The sequence below is a fragment of the Podarcis cretensis genome (assembly GCF_951804945.1).
Source record: "Podarcis cretensis genome assembly, chromosome: 2".
Taxonomy (NCBI): domain Eukaryota; kingdom Metazoa; phylum Chordata; class Lepidosauria; order Squamata; family Lacertidae; genus Podarcis; species Podarcis cretensis.
In genome coordinates, this window is record NC_137171.1 from 32697601 (window position 1) to 32719363 (window position 21763).

Consider the following 21763-nt stretch of genomic DNA (forward strand, 5'->3'; position numbering starts at 1 on the left):
TGGAGTATCGGAATATATGGTCTTCTGTTCCTATTCTCGCTTTTAACTTGATACTTCACTTCTCTCAAATATTATGCAGGTTTGACTTTGACTTTGCCAACACATATTTTTATACTTAACTATATATCTTAGCACATATCCAAGAAAGAACACAATCACATGAAAATTGCAGTGTTACCTCTTTATCTTTATTTACACTTTTTAAAAAGCTATGGAAACTACTGGGACAGTAATTGGTTATGTAAATTTTGATAAGAGAAATACCCCAACCTCTCATTTTGATCTGGGGTGGGGGCATGGGGATAGACAAGAATGAACTTGAACACATTTGATTTATTTGGAAAGAAGTCTATTTTAATATTAAACACTCAATGACAATCAATGTGTAACAGAAAGTCATAGATACTGTAATTTCCATTAGGGTATATCAAGAAGCCAGGTATAGCTTTGTTGTAAAAATGGGGTTTATTTTAGTTGGAGTCACACAAAATACTAAACATTTATCCTTGTGTTTCAAAGTTCAAGAATGAAAACTTGCAATTAAACACTGAGCAAGCCATGTGTTCAGGTTATGTTGGTTTATCACCTTAAAAGTCTTATAGGAAAAAAATGATAACAGGACTTAAAATTCTCAGTAGCATGTTTGCTTATTAACTTCTCTCTGCATTTTGAGAGGTCACAACAGTCCTGAATTAATTTTTATTTTAAAAAAATCTAACAACTTTAATTTTTTTTTCTATGCCACTACAGCTTTCTTTCACCTCATTTTAAAGCAGATCTTCGTATTAAGCAGTCTTCAGGCTTCTTCGCAGACTTGTCACGTGGTTGTCCTATAACGCAAAATGTTGGGAAAAGAGAGTCAGATAGCGGGAACAGAGATTACTTTCATTTGCCATTCCTAAACAGCATCTGCTTGCTGCCCGCTTAACTCCTCATAAAAATTACACCTAACACCCCTGTGTATTGGACAGTTAAGGACAAACATGACGTCACAATTCACCAACCACTGTTGTTGGGAAGCCATGTATTCTAACAGGGCTTGCACAGAGGTCAAATGCAAGTACCATTGAAACGAATGGAGGCTGTGCAACATTAGTGCTCAGAGGACTGCACTGTATGGCTTAAATCCTATGCACATTTACTTGGAAGTAAGCCCCAATGAACACAGTGGAACCTGCTTCTGAATAAGCATGCATAGGCCTGCACTGTAATTGGTTAGGGGTTCTTAGAAGATAAGCTGAAACTATATTAACTATGTTGCAAGGAAATCAATCAATCAGCTGGTTTTATGACCCTGAGAAATCACAGGTCAAGACGGGGCAATTATTTATGTATAAGATTAACTAACAATGTGGTTATATACATTCTTGCCATTTATATATACCTATTGGGTGTTTCTGACATTGGCCTTTATTTTCATTTGCCTCCCAAGTCTGGTATCAGCCAGTATATGCTGCTGTGTGCCATGGCTGCCTGGCAATTCTCCTACGCAGTAGGAAATTATAAACACATACCTCTTAAAGACTTGAAATGCATTGAATGTTACAAGGCGATTATTATGTAGTATTTATTGCATTTAATAAAGATATCTAATTCTGGGCAGCACTGCATCCCTACACACAGTTGAAAGAAAATTCCAATCAAGTTAATATCAGGTTAACAGTTTCACAATATATGCACAAAGATTCCTTTTCACTTTTTTGTAAATAAAACACACAACAGTAAGCTTAAAGATTACAGGCAACAGCATTCAAACATGGATGTGGGTAGAGAAAGGAGTACCTGGCATGAGTACCTGCTTAGTTTGACTGAATCCTTGATTTTTAATTTGGCTTTTCATGGGCCGCTCACAACACCAACGCTGTGTGAGGTATGGTAGTCAGCTGCAATTATTCATAAACCCTACACTTCCATCAATCCAATGCTACTGGCTCTCGAGTTACAGAACAAACTGCATTAGAATGCAAGGCAAAGCAAAAAAACTAGAAACATCCTTGACAAAGAAATACTAGCAGTTTATATAAAAACAAAATAGTCCAACATGTGCCTCTAATATTAAGTATTAAAGCAAATGTTTCTGATGCACCAACACAATATGGACTTAATTACAAAATCAGTTCAAATTGTTAAAAAAGATAATAAATCCCCTAAAAATAAAAAATAGGATAATTAACTTCTAAGGGACTAGATTACAAATATGTTCCCAAGAGGCACACTAATGGGGGTATGAGTCTGCTACAAAATAGCCGATACAAAACAATGTACCTCAAAAGATTTTGCAGGACTACACTGTGTTTTCCTTCAGAAGTTGCTTTAGCACCTCTTCTTACTTGTTGACTTAGCTCCATCTTCATCTGTACATACTTACGCTGCACTGTTAAACAGTAACAAAAAGCCCTAATCAAAGTTTGAAATAATGCACTTACCTCTGTCTGATCTGAGGTCATATCAGATCAGTTTTAATTGGACTGAGTGTCACCTTCAGATTTAATGTCTTCACTGGTCCCATTGACCTCATTCTTAGCATCGCCATCCTTGGAGTCCATGCTTGTGTCTTCACTCTGTTTTTCCCGACTACTGGACTTCACACTACTTTTTTTATCATCAGATCCCCTCTTTTCTGCCATGAAAGAAGACATTGACCATGGACTTCACAATAAAGACACACAAGGTATCACGTTTTTCAGGGGTGAAGTATATGCCGAGACATCAGCAATTGGCTGTAAAATTGCAAACTAGAGATCACAGTTACCAGAAAGAACAAGAATTGAGTTGCTGAGTTCAGAGGGAAAGGATAGCACAGAGGGGGAGGGCAGAACTGCTTAAGATTACAATGCAAAAGCCACTGACCTGTTTGCTAGTTCTGGTCAAAACCCACAAGCCATGTACATGCTACCTAACTGAAAACTACCTGATGTAAAGGCTAGCGTAAAATGTGTCTAAAACTACAGATTCATCATAATATACGACTTTTAATCACTTAATTTAGCTCAAGACCATGTACAAATTTGGGGAGGGACCGTAGCTCAGTGTTAGGGCATCTATCTGCCTTGCATGCACAAAGTCCCAGCTTCAGCCTCTGGCATATCCAAATAAGGCTGGGAAAGACTTATTGTCTGATATGCTGGAGAGCCACTGCTGGTCAGAAAATACTGGGCAAGAGGGACTGTTGGTCTGACTCCTGTTGGCAGCGTCCTCTGACCTCTGATGCCAACACCTAATCTGCTGGCCAGGGCGGAGAGCCTGTTGGATCAGGCCAATGACCCATCTAGTCCAGCATCCTGTTCTCACAGTGGCCAAACAGCTGCCTGTAGGAAACCAGCAAGCAGGATTTGAGTACAAGAGGACTCTTACCTATTGTGGTTTCCTGCAACTGGTATTCAGAACATGTTTGAATTCTTGACCTCTCAGACAGCATATGCACAGAACAGTTTGGAGCAATTTAATTTCTACAGGATTACGTATTGATCTTAGGTAACAAACCTTAACGTATAGGGTTAGATCCAGGCCTTACTTCATTTGTGGGGATACTGCAGCTGACAAGAGGAAGGAGTGGTTTTAATTATTTCTCCTCAATGCAACACCCTGCACCACCTCTAACTCTGTTCTGGAGGGTTGGAACATCTTCTGGAAGAACATTGGAGGTGGGGCTGGGGGCTGCAGTGAGGTGAATTGGCGAACGTTACCTCTCCTCCCACTCGGCTGACAATATGGATGGAAGGAGTTTCTTTCATCTGGGAAAGGCAAAGTCTGGATCCAAACCACAGAGCTGATTTTGATTTGGCTATTTGAATCAACTATGCATATTACTGCCTGAAGTTTTAAGGACATTTAAATTCTGTACTGTTTTTTTAGATCTGCATGCGTATCTTGTTGATAACCCATTTCCCCCAAACCTTTTTCTCCATGGCTTCAATAACTATTTTCAAATGGTAGTGCCTGCTCTTCCCTCACTCTTTTTCCAGAGTCCATTCCCACCTCCTTTACCTTCATTTGCCTGCTATGCCCCATCACCTCACCAGGATTGGGGATTGTCTCCCTACTTGCCAACCACTGCCAAGAAGAGAGAAAGTAATCTGTGTAAGTGCATTATCAGGCTGAGGTAGCACTATAAGAGAATCTGACAGTGGATTGGCTGCCAATAAAATTAGTAAAGCCAGAATAATGAGTTTACCTGGAGAAAATAAAAATTTAAGACAGCCATGTGTCCTTCTCTTATATTCAATGCATAGCCCTTTACAGTGGACAATTTCCATATCAGACATGGTTACCAGGTTTTTGTCCCATTAAAGCACTTATTTATATATAACATGCATATAGTGTAAGACGTGTATGCTGTACACTGAAATCACTTGGGTATTTCTCTCATCAGCATGATGAACCAAAATTCTTTTTTAAGCATCCAGATAAAGTATATTAGATGTTTTGAATGGCTGTATTTAATGCAAGAGCAAAGAATAAAGAACAGGGAACAAACAGAAGAGACTGTCAAAGCTGTATGGGTGAAGTTTCTGGAAAGGCATACTTATCGCCTATTGCAAGAGCAAAAGATTATTTTGAAGTTAGTTTCAATTCCTTTTATCAAGAAAACTTAGAACAGCTTGATTATGCAGATAACAGCCAAAAAAAGGGGAGGGGGGAGGAACTACAAAGGAACCACTGCCTAAGGAAAAACAATATTTGAAGCTGAGAGAAAACCAGTCAGCAAAGTCCATTTAACTTTGGAACTCTTAGAGGTGTCTGTTCCACGTAATAATTGCCTGAATAGGTTGCACTAACTGACCTTTTTGAAAGTCTTCAATTTTTGCTTTATTAGGTATCGCCGATTCACATGTAGATCCACTGAGGAACAGCAGTCTTGTTGCCCCGCAGAGGACTAGCTGTCAGTCCAATAAGCTTATCTTCTGTCCTATGTAGATACGATAGAGCTCAACAGCCCTTTAAATGGGCAAAATATGTAGATTCTCCGGAAGGTGTTTTATTGCTTTGAGTTTGGACAGATGGGGGAGAGAGGTGTTTTTCTTGGCAACTGTTAAACAGTATTGACCTATTGGCCTGTGAATTAAAATAGGAAGCTATACTATGAAAACTTTTTTGTCTACTCTACGCTAAAGTAGTTTTATCTTTGATTTGGTAAGTAGAGCTCAGGGAATAATTCTATTTGTTGAAAGATTTGTTACCCACCCCCATAGAATATCTGCAAGGAGTATAATCCTTCTACCTATTTTCTTGAAAATTGCTTTTCTGATCATAAAAAGGGAAATAAAATGGGCACACATACAGTACAAATGCTGCAGTGCCATCTGTTCAAATACTGACTAGCTGTGCTTAAGTAAGAGAAACTTAACTGTTTCACTGGATAGGGTCAGAAATCGGGGTTGGGTGGGGGTGGAGTGTTTCACTGTCAAGTTAATAGAACTGACATTTTATTTTGTATTCAGTTTCTCTCAGATCTGGGGGGTTTTCTCACTATGAAACTTCAATTTAATGCAAGGAAACGAGCAAGATTCGCTTAAAATTCCAGTTCCTCAATACCAAACCAGTTGATAATATTTGTACTCTTATCTTCACTGAGGCTTTCTTCAGAAAGGTCCTATGTGTAATTAACTGAATAAACTTAAAGCATGCTTTCATAAGTGCAACAGAATAGAATATAGAACATGTAAGGAGGACAGACATTCATACAGCTGCTTAACAATGACTAACAATTTTTTTTACCAATGCTCAAGTGACATGGAAGGAAGTCAAATTCCAAGTGTAACCACAATCACAACACCAAAAGAATTGTAGGAAAGAAAGTGGAAAAATAGCAAGAATAGTATTTAAACACACCCTCAGCTGGCGTGTGCAGTGTAGTTGAGTCACACCACTTTTTAGTGTTACAGTGTGACTGGGAAAGGGGAAATGAGCTGTATATTCTGCAAACTAGGAGGTTATGACTTCAGGGCAGATACTTTCCTGTGTTACCGGTATAGATAAATGTTATTTAGCATTGCATACCATTAAATTGTGAAGTGTTCTACTAAGATACAAAACTATTAGTTTATACCCAAACTCAGTTCTTTGAAAATCCAGACAAAAGGCATTGAATAGAAGAGAATGAAGAGGTCCAAGACTGTTTAAATGGCAGACCCCCTGGAGATAATAAGATCACTATTTATGTAAGAAGTACATTGTTATTTCGAGTCACTGTTGTCTTCTCTAGAACCAATGAATGCCATAATAGACTCTTCAGCCTATTCTGATGCCCCATTTTAGAACAGTACCTACACACAGCTGTGTGCATCAGGCTTGCCTCACTGGGTCACAACCATATATTTGTACCATTCCCATTACTCTGCTTTTATTAATCACAGTCCTGGGAACTTTGGTAATTCTTCCTTGAGCAGGAATTCATTCAACTTTGCATTAATAAAAAGAAATACACAACCAACATACTAAAATGAAGATTATTTCTAGAGGCGAATAACAGGCAGTCATATCTAATTCATGACCATCATTCTATACATACAAAAGATGCATAAAGCAGTAAAAAAACCTCCAAGCCTCTATTCAGTAAGGAGACCTTAAAGGGATTTATGAAATACTATCCAAAACTGAGGCAGTGAGGCTTGGAGAGGCTGGCTTGCTGATGACCATTTTTAAAGGCTTCCCTTCAATGTGGGGACCACAAAGCGTTATGCAGAACACTAAACATTCATATTGTTCACCACTAAGGCGGCAATCCTACACATCTACCTGGGAGTAAGCTCAGTTTAACTTTGGGGCTTACTTCCCAGTAGACAGGCATATGATTGCAGTGTAAGTGACCCACATGCTGAGAAGGGAGATTCCAGTGTATCAAATAAAATAATTTAGGGCGGAGCATGTATACTAACAACTCCAGGTGAAACAGGCCATTTCCCAAATTACTTTGATAATGGGCTTGAAAATGGGAGGTGTTAACAGACATACCTATTATCAATAGAAGACTACACTGAAAGTTGTTCCAGAGGCCAGAAATTTACCCAACATCTTTTAGACAAGAGGTGTACCTCTGACCTTCGAGGTTTTGCAAGTATCCCATTACATGGCTATGTATGTGCATGTCATTTAAAAATGGGAATTGAAGCTAACATGGATTCTTAATTTGAGAGATCGGGCTTTCATGTTATTTCTGGGTGGACAAAGTAACAAACAATGGAATGATTCACAATGAGCTTCAGACTTGTGTGCTCGCCTCTCCTGTGTGGTCAAGAGGAACAGTTCAGAAGCTTTTGCTTACTGTGGCTGATGTGTCACCTGGAGTGATATACTGTGGTTTCTGAAGCTGGCTTGTTGAAACCAAGCAAGGTTAGTCCTTACCACAATTTCATATTCAAACAACATGGCAAACTCTGGTTAACTAAAAGCAGAAGCTTATGAATTCTTTATCTCAGCTTTGTAGGAGGAGAGCATATGAGCCCAAAATTTGCTAAAGTCCATCATGTTGCACTAAAACTTGATTACCATTACATGCTAATACGGACAGTGTATCTGCAAGAAATCAGCCAGTGCAGTATCCACCACAATAAGGAAAACTACTACACTCATTAGCACTGATTTTAAAAAATATATACTTAATACCTGAAAAATAAATAACAAGCCAAGAACAGACTTTAGTTAGGCTCTCTCATATTCCTAAAGTGTTGGAAATGCAGACGAGGATAAGCCACAGAGGCTGAAGAAAAAGTGTTCATCAAAGGGAAGCAACTGTAACTGTACGTAAGAACATGGAACAGTAGTGACATACCATCTTTATGCACCATGTCTTCAGGAACAATCTAAATATCACACCAATTTACTGTTAGTATTGTTGAGTCTGCAAAATGGAGGGGTGGGCAGAAGGCAGATCAGGATTGATTGGTAAATGTCTGTGTTATTTACAGATCAGGATTTCTGACTCCTGGTTGTTTTACAACCACCACCAAAAACATGGTTCTGAATATACTGTTGAATTTTGTGTGTGTGTGGCAGGGCAATTAGCTCTGTTTATTTCTGGTGCTCAAAACAAATAGCTGGTCTCAGAATGCTTAAATTCTCATTTTATTTATTGCACAGCGTGAACCAGGCTTTGGTTGGTGGATCTCAAGAGTTCTAGCAAAAAACAAGTAGATCTGCAAGCCTACTGCTTCCCCACCCCTGGTAACACACACCTAAAGACAGTAACAGAAGACGCAACTGAACTTAAGTTCACAGATGTAGAAAAACTGAGGTAGTATGCAGCCAAGAGACACTCATCTACCTGGAATCTAAGAGTTTTATATATAATATGCTACAGTACTGGAAGGGAGAAGGAAAGGTGCATCAAGTATTTAAAAGTTTGTATTTAAGAGTTCAGAAGGAATCTATGGGGGCAGCAATCACTGGAAGATCATGGCACAGCTCTGCAGAAAAACTATTCTTCACCAGTCATATGAACTGACCTTTTTCCTTAGATTTCCTGTCTTGTTCTCGCTCTCTGCTTTTGCTTCTGTGCTTGTAAGATTTCCGATCTCGACTCTTTGACCGCCTTTTGTCCCTGCTACGTGATCTATGTTTTCTGTCTGACCTATCATGGCTTCTGCTTCTGCGTCGATCTCGACTCCTAAAAATGTAAGAAGAATGGGTGGAATTCAACCTGGTGCTAATGTGAACATTCCACCAATGAAAGGATTTCTCTTTGCACAATGGCACATTCCCCCCCCCCACATGTCCCTAGATATATTCCAGGGGTTCCCTCAATTCTCTGGAGCAGATTTGGGGATGGTGTGGGGAACGGACAAGGTGGGGGGCAGTGTCTCATTGCACAAGCAGAAGTCATTCTGCTCATGCAGTCATTTAGTTGACTATCCCCAATAATAGTTAAAGCACTTCCCTAAATTTATCACAAGTAAACTTGACATAAAAACTTGACACATCCACATATGGACTGGCAAAATTGGGGGGAGGCACATTCACAGTTAAACGAAGCTTTGATATAAACTACAGTTTTGCTGCAAAGTGCTTAGTGTAAAACTGCCTTGAGAAATGTAAGCCAAAGTTTGTTCAAAACTGGTTAAACCCTATTTATGCCAAGTTTTCAGATACAGTGGTACCTCGAGTTACATACCAGAAATATTTCTAACCCAGAAATATTACCTCGGGTTAAGAACTTTGCTTCAGGATGAGAACAGAAATCATGCAGTGGCGGCGCAGCGGCAGCAGGAGGCCCCATTAGCTAATGGTGCTTCAGGTTAAGAACAGACCTCCAGAACGAATTAAGTTCTTAACCTGGGGTACCACTGTACTTGTGAGGAATTTTAAGTACTGAAAACCTCAAACAGTTTCTCAGGAATACAAAGTCTACACCTTTAGATGTTCTCTTGACTCATCAACCGTTTCAATTTATTCAATTAACTTCAAAGAAATCTAATGTCCTTAGCCCCTTCCCAGACTGGTACCTGCTTCGTCTTCTGTCCTTGCTTCTTGATCTTTTATGGTCCCTTGACCGACTACCCCTCCTGTCAGAAGTTCTGCTTGAATGTCTGCTTCGTGAACGACTCCTCCTTCGTTTCTCTCTATCACGAGCCCTCTCTTTTTCTTTTTCTTCTTCTTCACGCCGTCGCTTTCTTTCCCTTTCTTCCCTTTCACGTTCCCTCTCTCGCTCTTCACGTTCTAGTTTCTCTTTTTTTAACCGATCATCACGCTCAGGCTCTTCAGTTCTCTTTCTTAATTTTTCCTTAAAAAGGAAAGTATTACAGAAAGGTTACTGGAATCATAGAATTGTTGAATTTTAAGGCACCATGAAGATCATCTAGTCCAACTCCCCTGCAATGCAGGAACCTTTTGCCCAATGTGGGGCTCGAACCCAAAACCAACTGGAAGATTTCATGCTTCTTAAGAAAGGGCAATACTCACTACCATGACATGAATTTGAAACACTCTTTAACAGTCTATTTCAGATAAAATTTAAAGCATCTCCATTATCTGGTAACATTAATGATAACGTATATACAAACAGAATCATAGAACTGTAGAGTTGAAAGGAACCCCAAGGATCATCTAGTCCAACCCCCTACAATGCATCCATGACAGATGGCAATCCACCACAGAGCGATAGGCTGTATCTCTGCACACAAAGAACATTTTTGAAAAACCCTGTTCAATGCAAGAACAAAATTGTACTGAACACCTTGTCCTCAAATGTACCTTGATTTGCCAATTAGAATCTCAGCTAACTACAGTTGGGTGCATTATATATATACATTTATGTGTACGTATAGTGCTTAAAACTCCACAGAATAGGCCAGCAACCAAGTAAAACCATTTCAGACACCACTTGTTAATTGTTGGTTAAAATCTGGATACATTTATCATAATATGTACCTAAATTATGCATAGAAGTGCCATGAACATATAACATTTTGTATGGGACGGTTCTAAGACTGTCAATGCTTTTTACTGAAACTCGTGGAATAATACCAACTTCTGTCAGTCTTAGCTCAGTAAACAGATCCGAAACTGCAAACACCTATATCAATCCAGTTATTTTTATCTTATTACTTTCTCATCCTATGCTGGTGGCTATTTTGATATATTGTTTAACTTTTGGTTTCCCCATTCCCCATAAATAATAATCGACACTGGCCCACTTTGCACATAATACCAAGCCAAACCAGAACTAAACATGAGCAAGCATGTTTATTCTGTGATAAATCATAGTTTACTCATGAACCCAGGTTTGTGATTCGCCTAGAAGAAAATGAACCATGAGTCCTGGTAGTTCTGAGCAGACCAGAAGCAACTGCCATTTTTGCTGTAAGTACCTGCATACTTGCTTGCTCACGCCTAACCATGGTTTGGCTTAGGGATATGTATGAATCAGGTCAGTATATACTTTAACCTTTGTGTAACATGGATGAAAATAAAAATAAGTCAATACTTTTATCTGTTGGTAGTATTCAAGAATATAAGCTGAGAAGTTCACCTACTTGGTATCACAAGGTTCTGAGTCAGTTCATAATGGCACATTCTAAAATCATTTTTATAGTGGCATCACCACATACACAGGCTATATGTTGACAGTATTGCCAAGCACATACAGATCTATATATACATGCAGATTGAACATACTTTTAGTTCTTCCACTGTAGCTTTAATTTTTGCGTAACCCATATGCTGTTTTCCCATCAAGTGATCATCTACCCTGGATTGCGCATCCCCTACGATTAAAAATGCTCCACAGACTTCACAAACTTCCATCTGCTTTTCCTGAGCTGCAAAGCTCTCAATTGTCTGGAAACAGAAGATACTTGTTAAAACAGATAGTTACATTAACACTTTATTTATTATTTACCTAGCAACAATACAACTTATTTTTCAAATTCTTAACCTACCCCTTGGCATGCAAGCAGCTAACCAATTGCTATAAAAATACACACAATTTCATGCCCAAAGCAGATCACAAGATTGGTCTAACTGCATTATAATTCAAGTGCAGGTGCATCTTTAAAACAGACCTTATTGCAATTCTATCTGCAAAGCAACTGACAAGCATATTATTCCAGCTGCACACAATATAGCATTTAACAACCCCTCTAAACCCAAGGCTGCCATCTGATAATAAGAAACAAGTCATCATCTTCCATGGTGTTAAAATTCTACTGGGTTCATTTCAATTCCAAAGGCTTATTGAAGTTCTAAGATGGTCTCTATCCCTTAATAGGTCAAGAACAGGGATGTGGCCAAGATCTCCCTCTTTCAAAGTGTTTTCTGCATTCCTGTGTATCTGAGAGGATATTAACCCAGTGAGGGACACATTCTAGCAACATTATTTATTCTAAACATTATGTTTATTCTAAACATAAAGCGTTGTATCCTGAAAGCACCCCTACCTTCTTGAACAATTGAAGGGGGGGGGAGAGGAGGAAGTGAAAACTGCCCCCCCCCCTGTTCTGCTACTTCTGAAAGCCTCTGCTGGATCAAAGAGCTTTGCACCAGTGAAACGATGCCACTAGAAACAATCCTCCAATTTTTCTGGCCCATAAATTGATTTGTCTTTATGCAGGCTATTACAGTCATACCTTGGGTTACAGACACTTCACGTTGCATGTTTTCGGGATACGGACGCGGCGAAACCCGGAAGTACTGGAACGGCTTACTTCCAGGTTTCGGCGCTTTGCGCGTGCGCAAAGCACCAAATCGCAGAGGCAGCGCTGTGGGTTGCGAACATGCATCCCGCACAGATCACGTTCGCAACCCAAGCATCCACTATAATCTCATATACGCATGGTTAAAGCTCAATGACTAATATTTTGGTGGCAATCAAAGAAACTATTTATTCAACAAGTTGGAAGAATACAAGCTGGAAAAATAAGGCTTTTGTGAGGTCAAGTTTATTTGACTGTATTCTGTTGGGGCTTCCAGACTTAGAGAAAAACAGGACTCTTACTTACCGAAGTTGTAGATCTTAGCAACTCTCTTTCCTCTTTTAACTGTTCAACAAGTTTCATCATGCCTTGAGCCTCTTCCACCTTTCCTTCAGAACCTAGTTCTTCAATCTAATAGAGAGAGAACAAAGTTAGTATAATGTCTTGATCCAACTTTATAAACATTTCTGTATGATTCAAGACAATTACCTGTTGTAGAAGTACATCAATCTTGTCAGTTAATACTTGAATCTTCTCTTCATTTTTACCGGTAGGTCCTGCTGCTTGCTAAATATTAAAATAAAAGTGACAACAGACACCTAAAAGTTACAAGTGCAACAAAACACTGTTCTGCTTTGTCATGTCCACAGCACAACTCATATCGAAGAGTAAGTTGTAAGAAGAGAAAATTCCACAATAAGTTCATCTACATCAGAAGTGGAGAACCTTTTGGGCTCCATGGGCCAGATCCTTATCAAGAGTGGTCTTACAGGCCAAATATGACAGGTGAGTGACCCTGTCTACCTGTCAAAATCCCTTGCTAGAGGGATGAAACTGCTTCAGATAACGGTTTGCCAAACTGCTCTCTGAAGCCCCTCCCTGCCATTAAAGTTTGCTCCTAAAAGGTTAAAAGGGCAGGGCCAGCAGTAAGGGGAATCCCACTTAGTGTTGGAAATGGGTGCACCAGAGATTCCTATTGAGTCTGAACTCAGAAGGATTGCTCCCCCTTTGCAGCAGCTGATGTGAAGAGTGTGATCCTACTTAGCATTGTGCAGTGCTTTGAAGGCTCCTGAAAACCAGCTGGTTGTCAGAGATTTGGGGAGGTGCACAAGGCAGCTATGGGCAAGCCCCACAGTTAATAGGATGACATCAGATGTAGGGCAGGTAGACATGGCTTGCCCCAAAAGTCTGCAAGGCCAAAGGGGAAGGCCTGAAAGGCTAAGTCTGATCCATGGACTGGAGGTTGTCCACCTCTGTTGTACATGGTCTCTGTGCAGTCCCAAATATGGGTTCTGCACTTGCAGGGTCCCTTTCTGGAAATTCTGAAAGCTAAGCTTTCACCCTCCACACTGTGGCTTCCACCTACCACTCAGTTATCTCTTAATCACAAGAGCAACAGTACACATTTAGAAACTCGATTCTGACGAGTTCAAAAGTTAGCTTCAAACAGCACGTATATTCGTTTCATCCGAGTGTGGCTTATGTTGTATCCTGCTATTCTTGTGTTTGTTCAGTTTTAAGGAACTTATAAAGCAGTAAGTGAACCATATATACATTGAGAAACACAGTTAAGACCGGTAATTCAAACATGCTATAACTCCTGGTCAAGTATGTGTATCTATTCTACTTTAAAGAACACTTATAAGAAAATACAAAGGGTGGTATCCAACATCACATAAATGGGCATCCGCATGTGCAATGAGACTGCTCCTCTTCCCCTCCCCTCTGCAGGCTCCCACACTAGAGTAGATTTGGGGCACATTACAGAAGTGCAAGGGAGAGAGGAAAATATGTTCTGTAAACAGTTCTGCAAAAGAATATCACCCAAAAGACCATATATGTTTAACGTGCCCTCTGCTTTTGTACTTACACCTGAAGCCTGTTGAGTCTGAGACAATGCTAAACGTGCATGACCTCTTCGAATTCGGCGTTCCACCTCTGCAAGCAAGCTCTGTAAATACCGAAGGAAGTCTCTTTCATAGCCTACTTTCATGAATCGAGAACTCTTCTCATACCTGACAATGTTAAAAAAGAAATGATTACATTAAACTTCAGATAAAGGTCATCTCCATATTACCTAACAACGAAAGACTATACGCTATCCACCTCATGAAATTTTAACTGAGGATTTTTTAAAACCTTATTTAAATGCTTGCGTTATCGCTTAATTATATTTATTAGCTTCTTATTAATTATAACTACTAACACACTCACTGTTTTCTGAGGTTTTCATCATGAATTTTCTCACAAGGACCTAGAAATAAAAGCAACAATGATGATACATCCAAATGACTTTCTGATAACACTATGCCAACAAAGACCTGGATAAAGTTCAACAGTTTTTAACGAAACTAATGTAAAGATTAAAACTGGGGTGCCTTTCCACAACAGTACTAACAGTTCTAAATGACTTTCTAGCATATTGCCATTAGGCTGGCATAGTACCAGAATGACTGTAACCTGATCAATATTCCACTGACACACCAGAGCAGGGCTAAGGTTTAAAATTAAGAGTCATTTGCTCAGAGACAAAATGGGGTGAGGTAGGGTACAGATTTGCAAGCCTAAGAAAAGTGAAGCAATATATTTCTATGAAGATTCAAGTGTACTTGGCTACATATTTGTTTTTTCAAGGTTTGAATGGAATCAGTGACGACACAAGAACAAGCGCATCACACCCCTGCAACATTCACTCAGCTAATAAAGAGTGGTTATGAACCTCTGGAATACAGAAGCCCACGACTGTCGAGGCAAAGAGTTCCAGAAAAAGAATGTACTGAAGAGATCTTACCTATCAATTTAGAATGCCACAACAATTCCAAACCTTGTTGGTGGCACATCTTTAAAATACACACCCATGAATATCTGTGATATTGTCCTGGTACAATTTTGGTATGATCCACATTAAAAATCAGAATGTTAGTGGAAGTCTTAGGAACACTGCCGTTGGATCTGAAATGTGAACTAGAGCATGACAGCACTAAAGCTGACAGTATATAGTTAGCTATGGAGTAAGGCCATAAATGATGGAAAGATTGGGAAACTATTGCTAAAGGGTTTTTGCAAGAACCTGGAAGTTTGCATTTTGATTCTTTGACAGAAGCCATATACAGGCGTCCGTCCAATTAAGTGCAATTGACTCACACACAGCTGTGTATACAGGTGCCACCAGAAAATAGACAGATACTGTAGATTCAAACTGGGAAATGGCAGGAGAGCTAGAGTCCTCAGAGCTCTTAAGGAGCTGCTACTGCTTTTCCATGCATCCTTCAGCTAGCCCCCGAGCTTTGACTCTAGTTGAAGAGAGTTGTGTGGCTAGAACTGGAGAGCAGGAAAAAATGAGTTTTTATAGGCTTTTTAGAGGGGGCTCCCCACTTACACGATTTTCGCTTATGAACATGGGGGCCCTAGAATGCAACCCAATCTGCTATGAATAGGAATGTGAGGCAGAACATTTTCTAGTAACTGAAAATGTTCCCCTCCTCCCCAGTGCTTCATTTTTCTTTTGAAAATTTTCTGTTTTAAAAGCTCATTAGAAACAATGAACAGATCCCAACTGCAATGAATGTAGAGAACATTAGGTAAGCTTTGCAGTTTTCTTTTGCTCTATTTACTAATTTCAAATAAAATAAAGATACCAATTACATCACTCTCTAGAGCAGTGTTTCCCAACCTTGTGCCTCCAGCTGTTTTTGGACTACAATTCCCATCATCCCTTGCCACTGGTCTTGCTAGTCAGGGATGATGGGAGTTGTAGTTCAAAAACAGCTGGAGGCACAAGGTTGGGAAACACTGCTCTAGAGCACCAGAAAATGTTCCAAGGCAAATTACCCTAAACAGCATATGAATTTCTTTTGGAAAACTTTCTAAAGCAAAATTTTCTGGAAAATTCACATTAATGGCTCTGAACTTATTTTTAGTCATCTTAATGAGATGATTTTGTGACTGTGTGTGTGTGTGTGTGTGTGTGTGTCTGTCTCCATCCATACATATAGGAGGTAAACAAAGAAAATATTTCTTCACAGCAGCTTCGATCCATGACCTTGACATTTGCTATAATATAAGGGAAAAAACCAAAGGCACTTACCTAAGTCAGAACGGGTATTTGTGAATAATTCAGCTGGACAAAACCCACAAAGGTAATATTTACAAACCTGATTGAGAAGAAGAAACTTAAGTTATTTTCCTTACACATCAAATTTAGACAGACACAAAGCTGTAAGAGAATTAAGTAATTTGCTCTTGTTCCAGTTCCAATTCTCTTTCTTTCTCTCTCTCTCTCTCTCTCTCTCTCAACCAACCTGTGCTAATTTTGGCTGCATTTAAAATATCCTAAGCACAAACCATCTAGGTAAGCTTTACAGTATGGATGAGTACTGACTCATTTCTTCATGCCCTTTTAGAGGGCTGTCAGAAGAGGAATAGCACAATCTGTCCTTTCTCCAACAACTTTTCACCTACCTGCATCAATTCCTGGTTTCCTATGGCTAGCAAGTAAATTAAGTAAAAACCTATATACAATACACTGTTGAAGAATTTCAGTCAAGAGCTGTTGATGACTATGCTCTGCCTCCAAAGTCAGAGGCAGCGATGCTACTGAATACCAGTTGCTGGAATTGTCTACATCCAAACACAAGATGCTGTATTTTGGGGTTCTGGTGTCATAAAAAGTAAAGAAACTAGCAACTTGATCTCAGTTCTTCTCATTTAAACCATGTATGGAAGCACCTGAGGCTGCAATCCTACAGTAACGTAGCTCAGGGGCAGAACATCTTCTTTGCATAGAGGTTCCAGGTTCAATCCCCAGCCCTTCTAGGTGAGGCTGAATTCAGTTTTGATATCAGGGACAGTCACTGCAAGTTAGTGTAGGCAATGGTCTGACTCAGTATAAGGCAGCTTCCTATGTTCCTCAGTAGACAGCAATGCAATCCTAACTCCTAAACGCACCATCTGAGAGAAATTAGGATGTGGAATATTACCCTATCCTGGACTTAAACTGAGCAAATGACTCATCTTGGCATAAAATAAGCCAGCGGAAGTTATGTTGGCATAACGGGCAAAAAGAGTGTATGTCAGGGACAAGGAAAGGGATCAACACATTTACACTGCATATTAAATCCTTTCATTCACTGGTTCCACCTCCACAGCATGCCACCAAAATATAGGTGCCACTAAAATTCATCACACAGGAGGCAATGGAAAGGCAGAAAATGAATGTTTACACTGTCCTCCAACCTTGCCCCACCTCCAGCCTAGAACCGATAGGCTGCAGCTTAACTATGCTGGTGTATCTGTCTGGCTAGGTTTGCTCTCTCACACCAGTGAACTTAGTGAGACTTACTGCAGAGTAGATATGAAATGGATTGCTCTGTAAGTGAGCAGGAAATAACACCTTTTCAATATATCGTTAAAGAAACATATCTACTATGTGAGCCACTATTTGACTTTGGGGGGGGATCGGATCAAGGAACACGTTTTTTGTGCCATCTTTAAACAGCTTCTATAAACATGGGGGCCAGTGAAAGAATGTCTGCAGATGACAGATTGCCCACGTGTAGTGCCGATATTTGAGGAAGATATTGGTACATTTCTCTGGAAATTTCCTAAACACTAGGTTCTAGCATGTGGAAATCAGAAACGTTTTCCCAACTGTACAGAGGTTATTCAATTTATATATTGGTTATATCAGTGAGTTGCTTTTCTCAAAGAGCGACCCTTAGCAACTTACATTAAAAACAATTAAGAACATCCAACAACAATCTAAAAATACAGCTAAACAGATACAACGGATGAGGAGTTACTGATCCCACCCCACTAAAAGAGGCCACAATGCCACCTTTCAAATTAAGGAACCAGAGGCAAGGTAAAGAGAAATAAGCAAAAATAAGATAAAAATGGTGCCAGACGTGCATCTCGGGGAAGAGCATACAACACCCTCCAAATATCCTGTGGAGGGGGGCACACAACGAAGGGTCTCATATGATGACTGCAGGCTTCAGGGGAGCAGTGGTTCTTGAGGTACTGTGGTCCTCAACTACATATGGCTTTAAAGGTCAAAACCAGCACTCTGAATTGAGTCCAGAAACTGATAGCCAGTGCAGTCATGCCAAAATCAGTTATATTTTCAGACAGTTCTGTCCCAACAATCTGGCCTCTAAATTCTGCACCAGTTGCAGAACCATCTTCAATGTACAGACAACAACAATTTTGCATGTGTTTGATTGGTGTGTGATCGCTGACATGCACACTGTGGCCCTGAAAGGGGGCTGAACGGGGTGGGCTTACAGTACACATGTTCCGCCAACGTGGGGAGTTGCCTGTATAACACATTGCAGTAGTCCAACTTAGATCATCAGAGCTTAGGCACCAGAAGTTAGGTTGTTCCTGTCCAAACGGTGATGCAGCTGAGCCATTGCTCAAAGCTATCAAGGCCACTTGAGCCTCAAGTGATAGTAATGGATCTAGAAACACCCTCAAGTTAGGTACCTGCTCCTTCAGAAGGAGTGTGACTCCAACACGTTTTAGGCAGCCTGCCCAGAGTTTCCTAAGGCAATGTCATAACAAAGGAGCAAAATGCTTCTTGACATTATGAAATCAATGGCTCTTTATGTTTAAAGGTAAAGGTAAAGGTACCCCTGCCCATACGGGCCAGTCTTGACAGACTCTGGGGTTGTGCACCCATCTCACTTAAGAGGCCAGGGGCCAGCGCTGTCCGGAGACACTTCCGGGTCACGTGGCCAGCGTGACATCGCTGCTCTGGCGAGCCAGAGCCGCACACGGAAACGCCGTTTACCTTCCCGCTGGTAAGCGGTCCCTATTTATCTACTTGCACCCGGAGGTGCTTTCGAACTGCTAGGTTGGCAGGCGCTGGGACCGAGCAGCGGGAGCGCACCCCGCCACAGGGATTCGAACCGCCGACCTTTCGATCGGCAAGCCCTAGGCACTGAGGCTTTAACCCACAGCGCCACCTGCGTCCCTTCTTTATGTTTAGAGATAGCAAAAACTGTGTGTACTGTATGTTGGCTGCTAAAGGGGGAAATGTACTCTTTCAATGTAAATGAATGTTCACTGCTGTCAGGAGTTAAGAAGCAAAGCCTCTGGAGAAACTCAATGGTCACAAATCCCTAATTCCTGCAAAGTCTGCAGGAATTGTCTGACATTCTTTACAAATGCAAAATTTGCATTTTAGCAGTGTTGCTTCTGATTCTAAGATGTGATGGTGGCCAACAGTGGGATTGCTTGGTTTTGGCTGGTGTAATCACAGCACTGTTTGTGGATAAGGTAGACCTGGCTACAACCACAAATGGTTTAGCTACATTCAGGCTGGGCAATTAGAGTTTGTGGGGCTGCCTTTGAACAACAGTCTGAAAACTGCAGCTGGTACAAAATGCAGCACTTTGATTTCTGAGTGGGGAAGATGTGGGAATCATATTACCTCTTCCTGTATATCACTAGGTGCCAGTCATTTCCCAGATACAACTACCATTACCATTATATTGTGTGCAACCAGGATACCCAAAGGGCCAGTTCCTCTCCTAAAATACAGTCAGTTACTAAGTCAAGTGCTGAGACTCTTGCCCGTGTGTGGCCCTCATTTGAAGCACAGTTGGTGGGAACAGGTGGCAGGACCTTTGACTGCAAGCACTCATGTGTTAGAACATCCTGCCCCAGGTGTTGCTTATCTCCAAGCCCTCACACAATACTTTAAATAAATTTGTGTTTTGGCAGACCTTTGGCTAGATCAATGTTCGAGTTTATTTCGTCCCCCGCTCGTTTTAGTTTTCTGCTGTGCCTGTATTTTGCAGCCTTATTCACTTCGCCAGATAGTAGTACTGCAATGCTTTCCGGTTGTTAACACTCTCTCGTAGGCAGCTGTGCTTCGTATTATAAGGCGGTGGAACAAGCGATCTTAAAAGCATCACACCTTAAAAAAGAGTTGAAACTACAGGATCGGCAGGCCCTTTATTAGAGCAGCAGGTCTAATGGTCTCCCCAAAGGCCTCAAATCTCCCCCTCCGTGCGCCCCCCCCCCAAGGCAGACGCCCCAGATCCAGAGGTTTAGCTCTTGTTCGCTTCAACCACAAATCCTCAGCGTGAACATAACGGGGGTACAACCTTTCCTTGTTTGTCCTTCAACCCCCAAGGCCGCGAAACGAAACCCCGTTTTCCTCCCGCAAAGCCTTTCCGAGGCTCCCTGCCCATCGCGCCCGCTACCCGCTGCGCAGGACCTTAAGGTGCCTTCACCTCTTTGCCTGCAAGCTATTCTAGCAGTTAATAGCGGAGCGGCTCCTCCTCCTCCTCCTCCCCATTTTAGGGCCTCCGCCAGGTAAACCTGTTCCTCGTCCTGTTAACTGGCCCATCTTCTCTCCCCTCCACTTTACCTCCGCCCCCCAAAGCGCGCGCAAAAGGGCCTCGACCAAGCGAGGGCCGGCGATAGAGGAGGAGGAGGCCCCGTCTCGGCCATACTCACGCTATCGTGGTCCCACCGCACGTTGCTGCGCTTTTCATCCGGGGCCAGGTTCCTGTCCCGGCCCATAAGCTCGTCCAGAAGCTGGGCGGCCGAAATCATGATGCCCCGCTCGTCAAGTCCGGCCTCTCCGCCGCAGCCTCCAGCGCTTTCTTTCCTTCCCGCCGCCGCCTCCGCCCGCCCCCCCCCTCCTTCAATAACACCCAAACCGCGCCGCTGACGAGAGTGACAGAGACAAAATGGCGGCACCCTCAAGCCCAGGGCGTCCCCCACAATGCACCGCGCAGATCTCGCGCAACCGCCCAGGGTCTTGTAGCCCAGGCCTAGTGCTCGCTTGTGCGCGGGTCTCGCCTGGGGCGCGGGGGAGGGAGTCGTGGGAGGTGCAGCTGCGCAGCCTTCTTTTCCTCTTGGATTGCGACGGCGCAAGCTGACAGTTACTCCTGACTAGAGCAGCCCGTTATAAAAGAGAGTGTCCTCCGCCTTCAAGAGCGAGCAGTGTTCAGTTTTGCACAGAGCATCCCCTCTTTTTGATAGAAATGCGCAAGAGTTTGCAACCTCTTCACAGAATTCGGGAAATAAAATTTTGAAACGACTTGATCTGCTCTTCTATATATAACACTGCTGTATTTTAAGTCGCTTTGTTCTCTTTTTTTTAAGCCGCTTGAGTTTTCGTTTCTGAAAGAAAAGAAAAAAGTGACAAATACAGGAGATAGCTCAGTCGGTGGAGCAGGAGAATCTTACTCTAGGTCATGGGTTTGAGCAAAAGATGACCTTTGTGGTCCCTTCCAACTGTACAAACTATAAAATCCAAGTCCCGTTACCCAAGCCTCTCAGAGTCTCAATACACAAACAATGGCTCTATTCAGCTTTGTTTTAAATAATCCTCTGGTCCCACATTTGCTTAACGAACCTTCAGTCCTGCACCTGTTACTATTAGAACCCCAATGGGAAAGGCAGTGCATAGGTGTTTCCCCACAGCTCAATAACACAAAGGAATTAAATTTGACAAGGAGTACTTTAAAAAAATAGTCTCATGCTGTGAGACAGAATCATTATACAGTCACTTGATAAAATATGGCCAGTTTTTGTTTATAAAACATCTGACACCTGAGGCTGAGTACATGAGACTCAAACTGCAATCCTAAACACTAGTCCTGAGCATAATGGGA

At 41.4% G+C, this 21763-nt stretch overlaps 1 protein-coding gene across 13 annotated transcripts; it reads right to left on the reverse strand.

The window, feature by feature from the left end:
• Positions 1 to 166: 166 nt before the first annotated feature.
• LUC7L3 (LUC7 like 3 pre-mRNA splicing factor) lies at positions 167 to 20824 on the reverse strand. 13 transcript variants are annotated; one of them, XR_013836301.1, is made up of 13 exons: positions 20598 to 20824; positions 16216 to 16282; positions 14343 to 14382; positions 13999 to 14143; positions 12618 to 12695; positions 12435 to 12539; positions 11113 to 11274; positions 9441 to 9718; positions 8445 to 8605; positions 2480 to 2620; positions 2266 to 2374; positions 1385 to 1485; positions 167 to 830 (listed from the first exon to the last, which is right to left on the reverse strand). XR_013836301.1 is itself a non-coding variant. In XM_079967435.1 (12 exons), exons 1-12 carry the CDS (start codon positions 20694 to 20696, stop codon positions 1440 to 1442), a joined length of 1431 nt encoding a protein of 476 aa, XP_079823561.1. In that variant the 5' UTR covers positions 20697 to 20824; the 3' UTR covers positions 167 to 1439. The 13 variants fall into 13 exon arrangements, 6 of the variants coding, with proteins under 6 accessions (XP_079823561.1, XP_079823560.1, XP_079823556.1 ...); XR_013836302.1 differs by lacking the exon at positions 1385 to 1485 and adding an exon at positions 1796 to 1951; XR_013836303.1 differs by adding an exon at positions 1796 to 1951 and having other exon boundaries at positions 167 to 1485.
• Between the last annotated feature and the right edge of the window lie 939 nt (positions 20825 to 21763).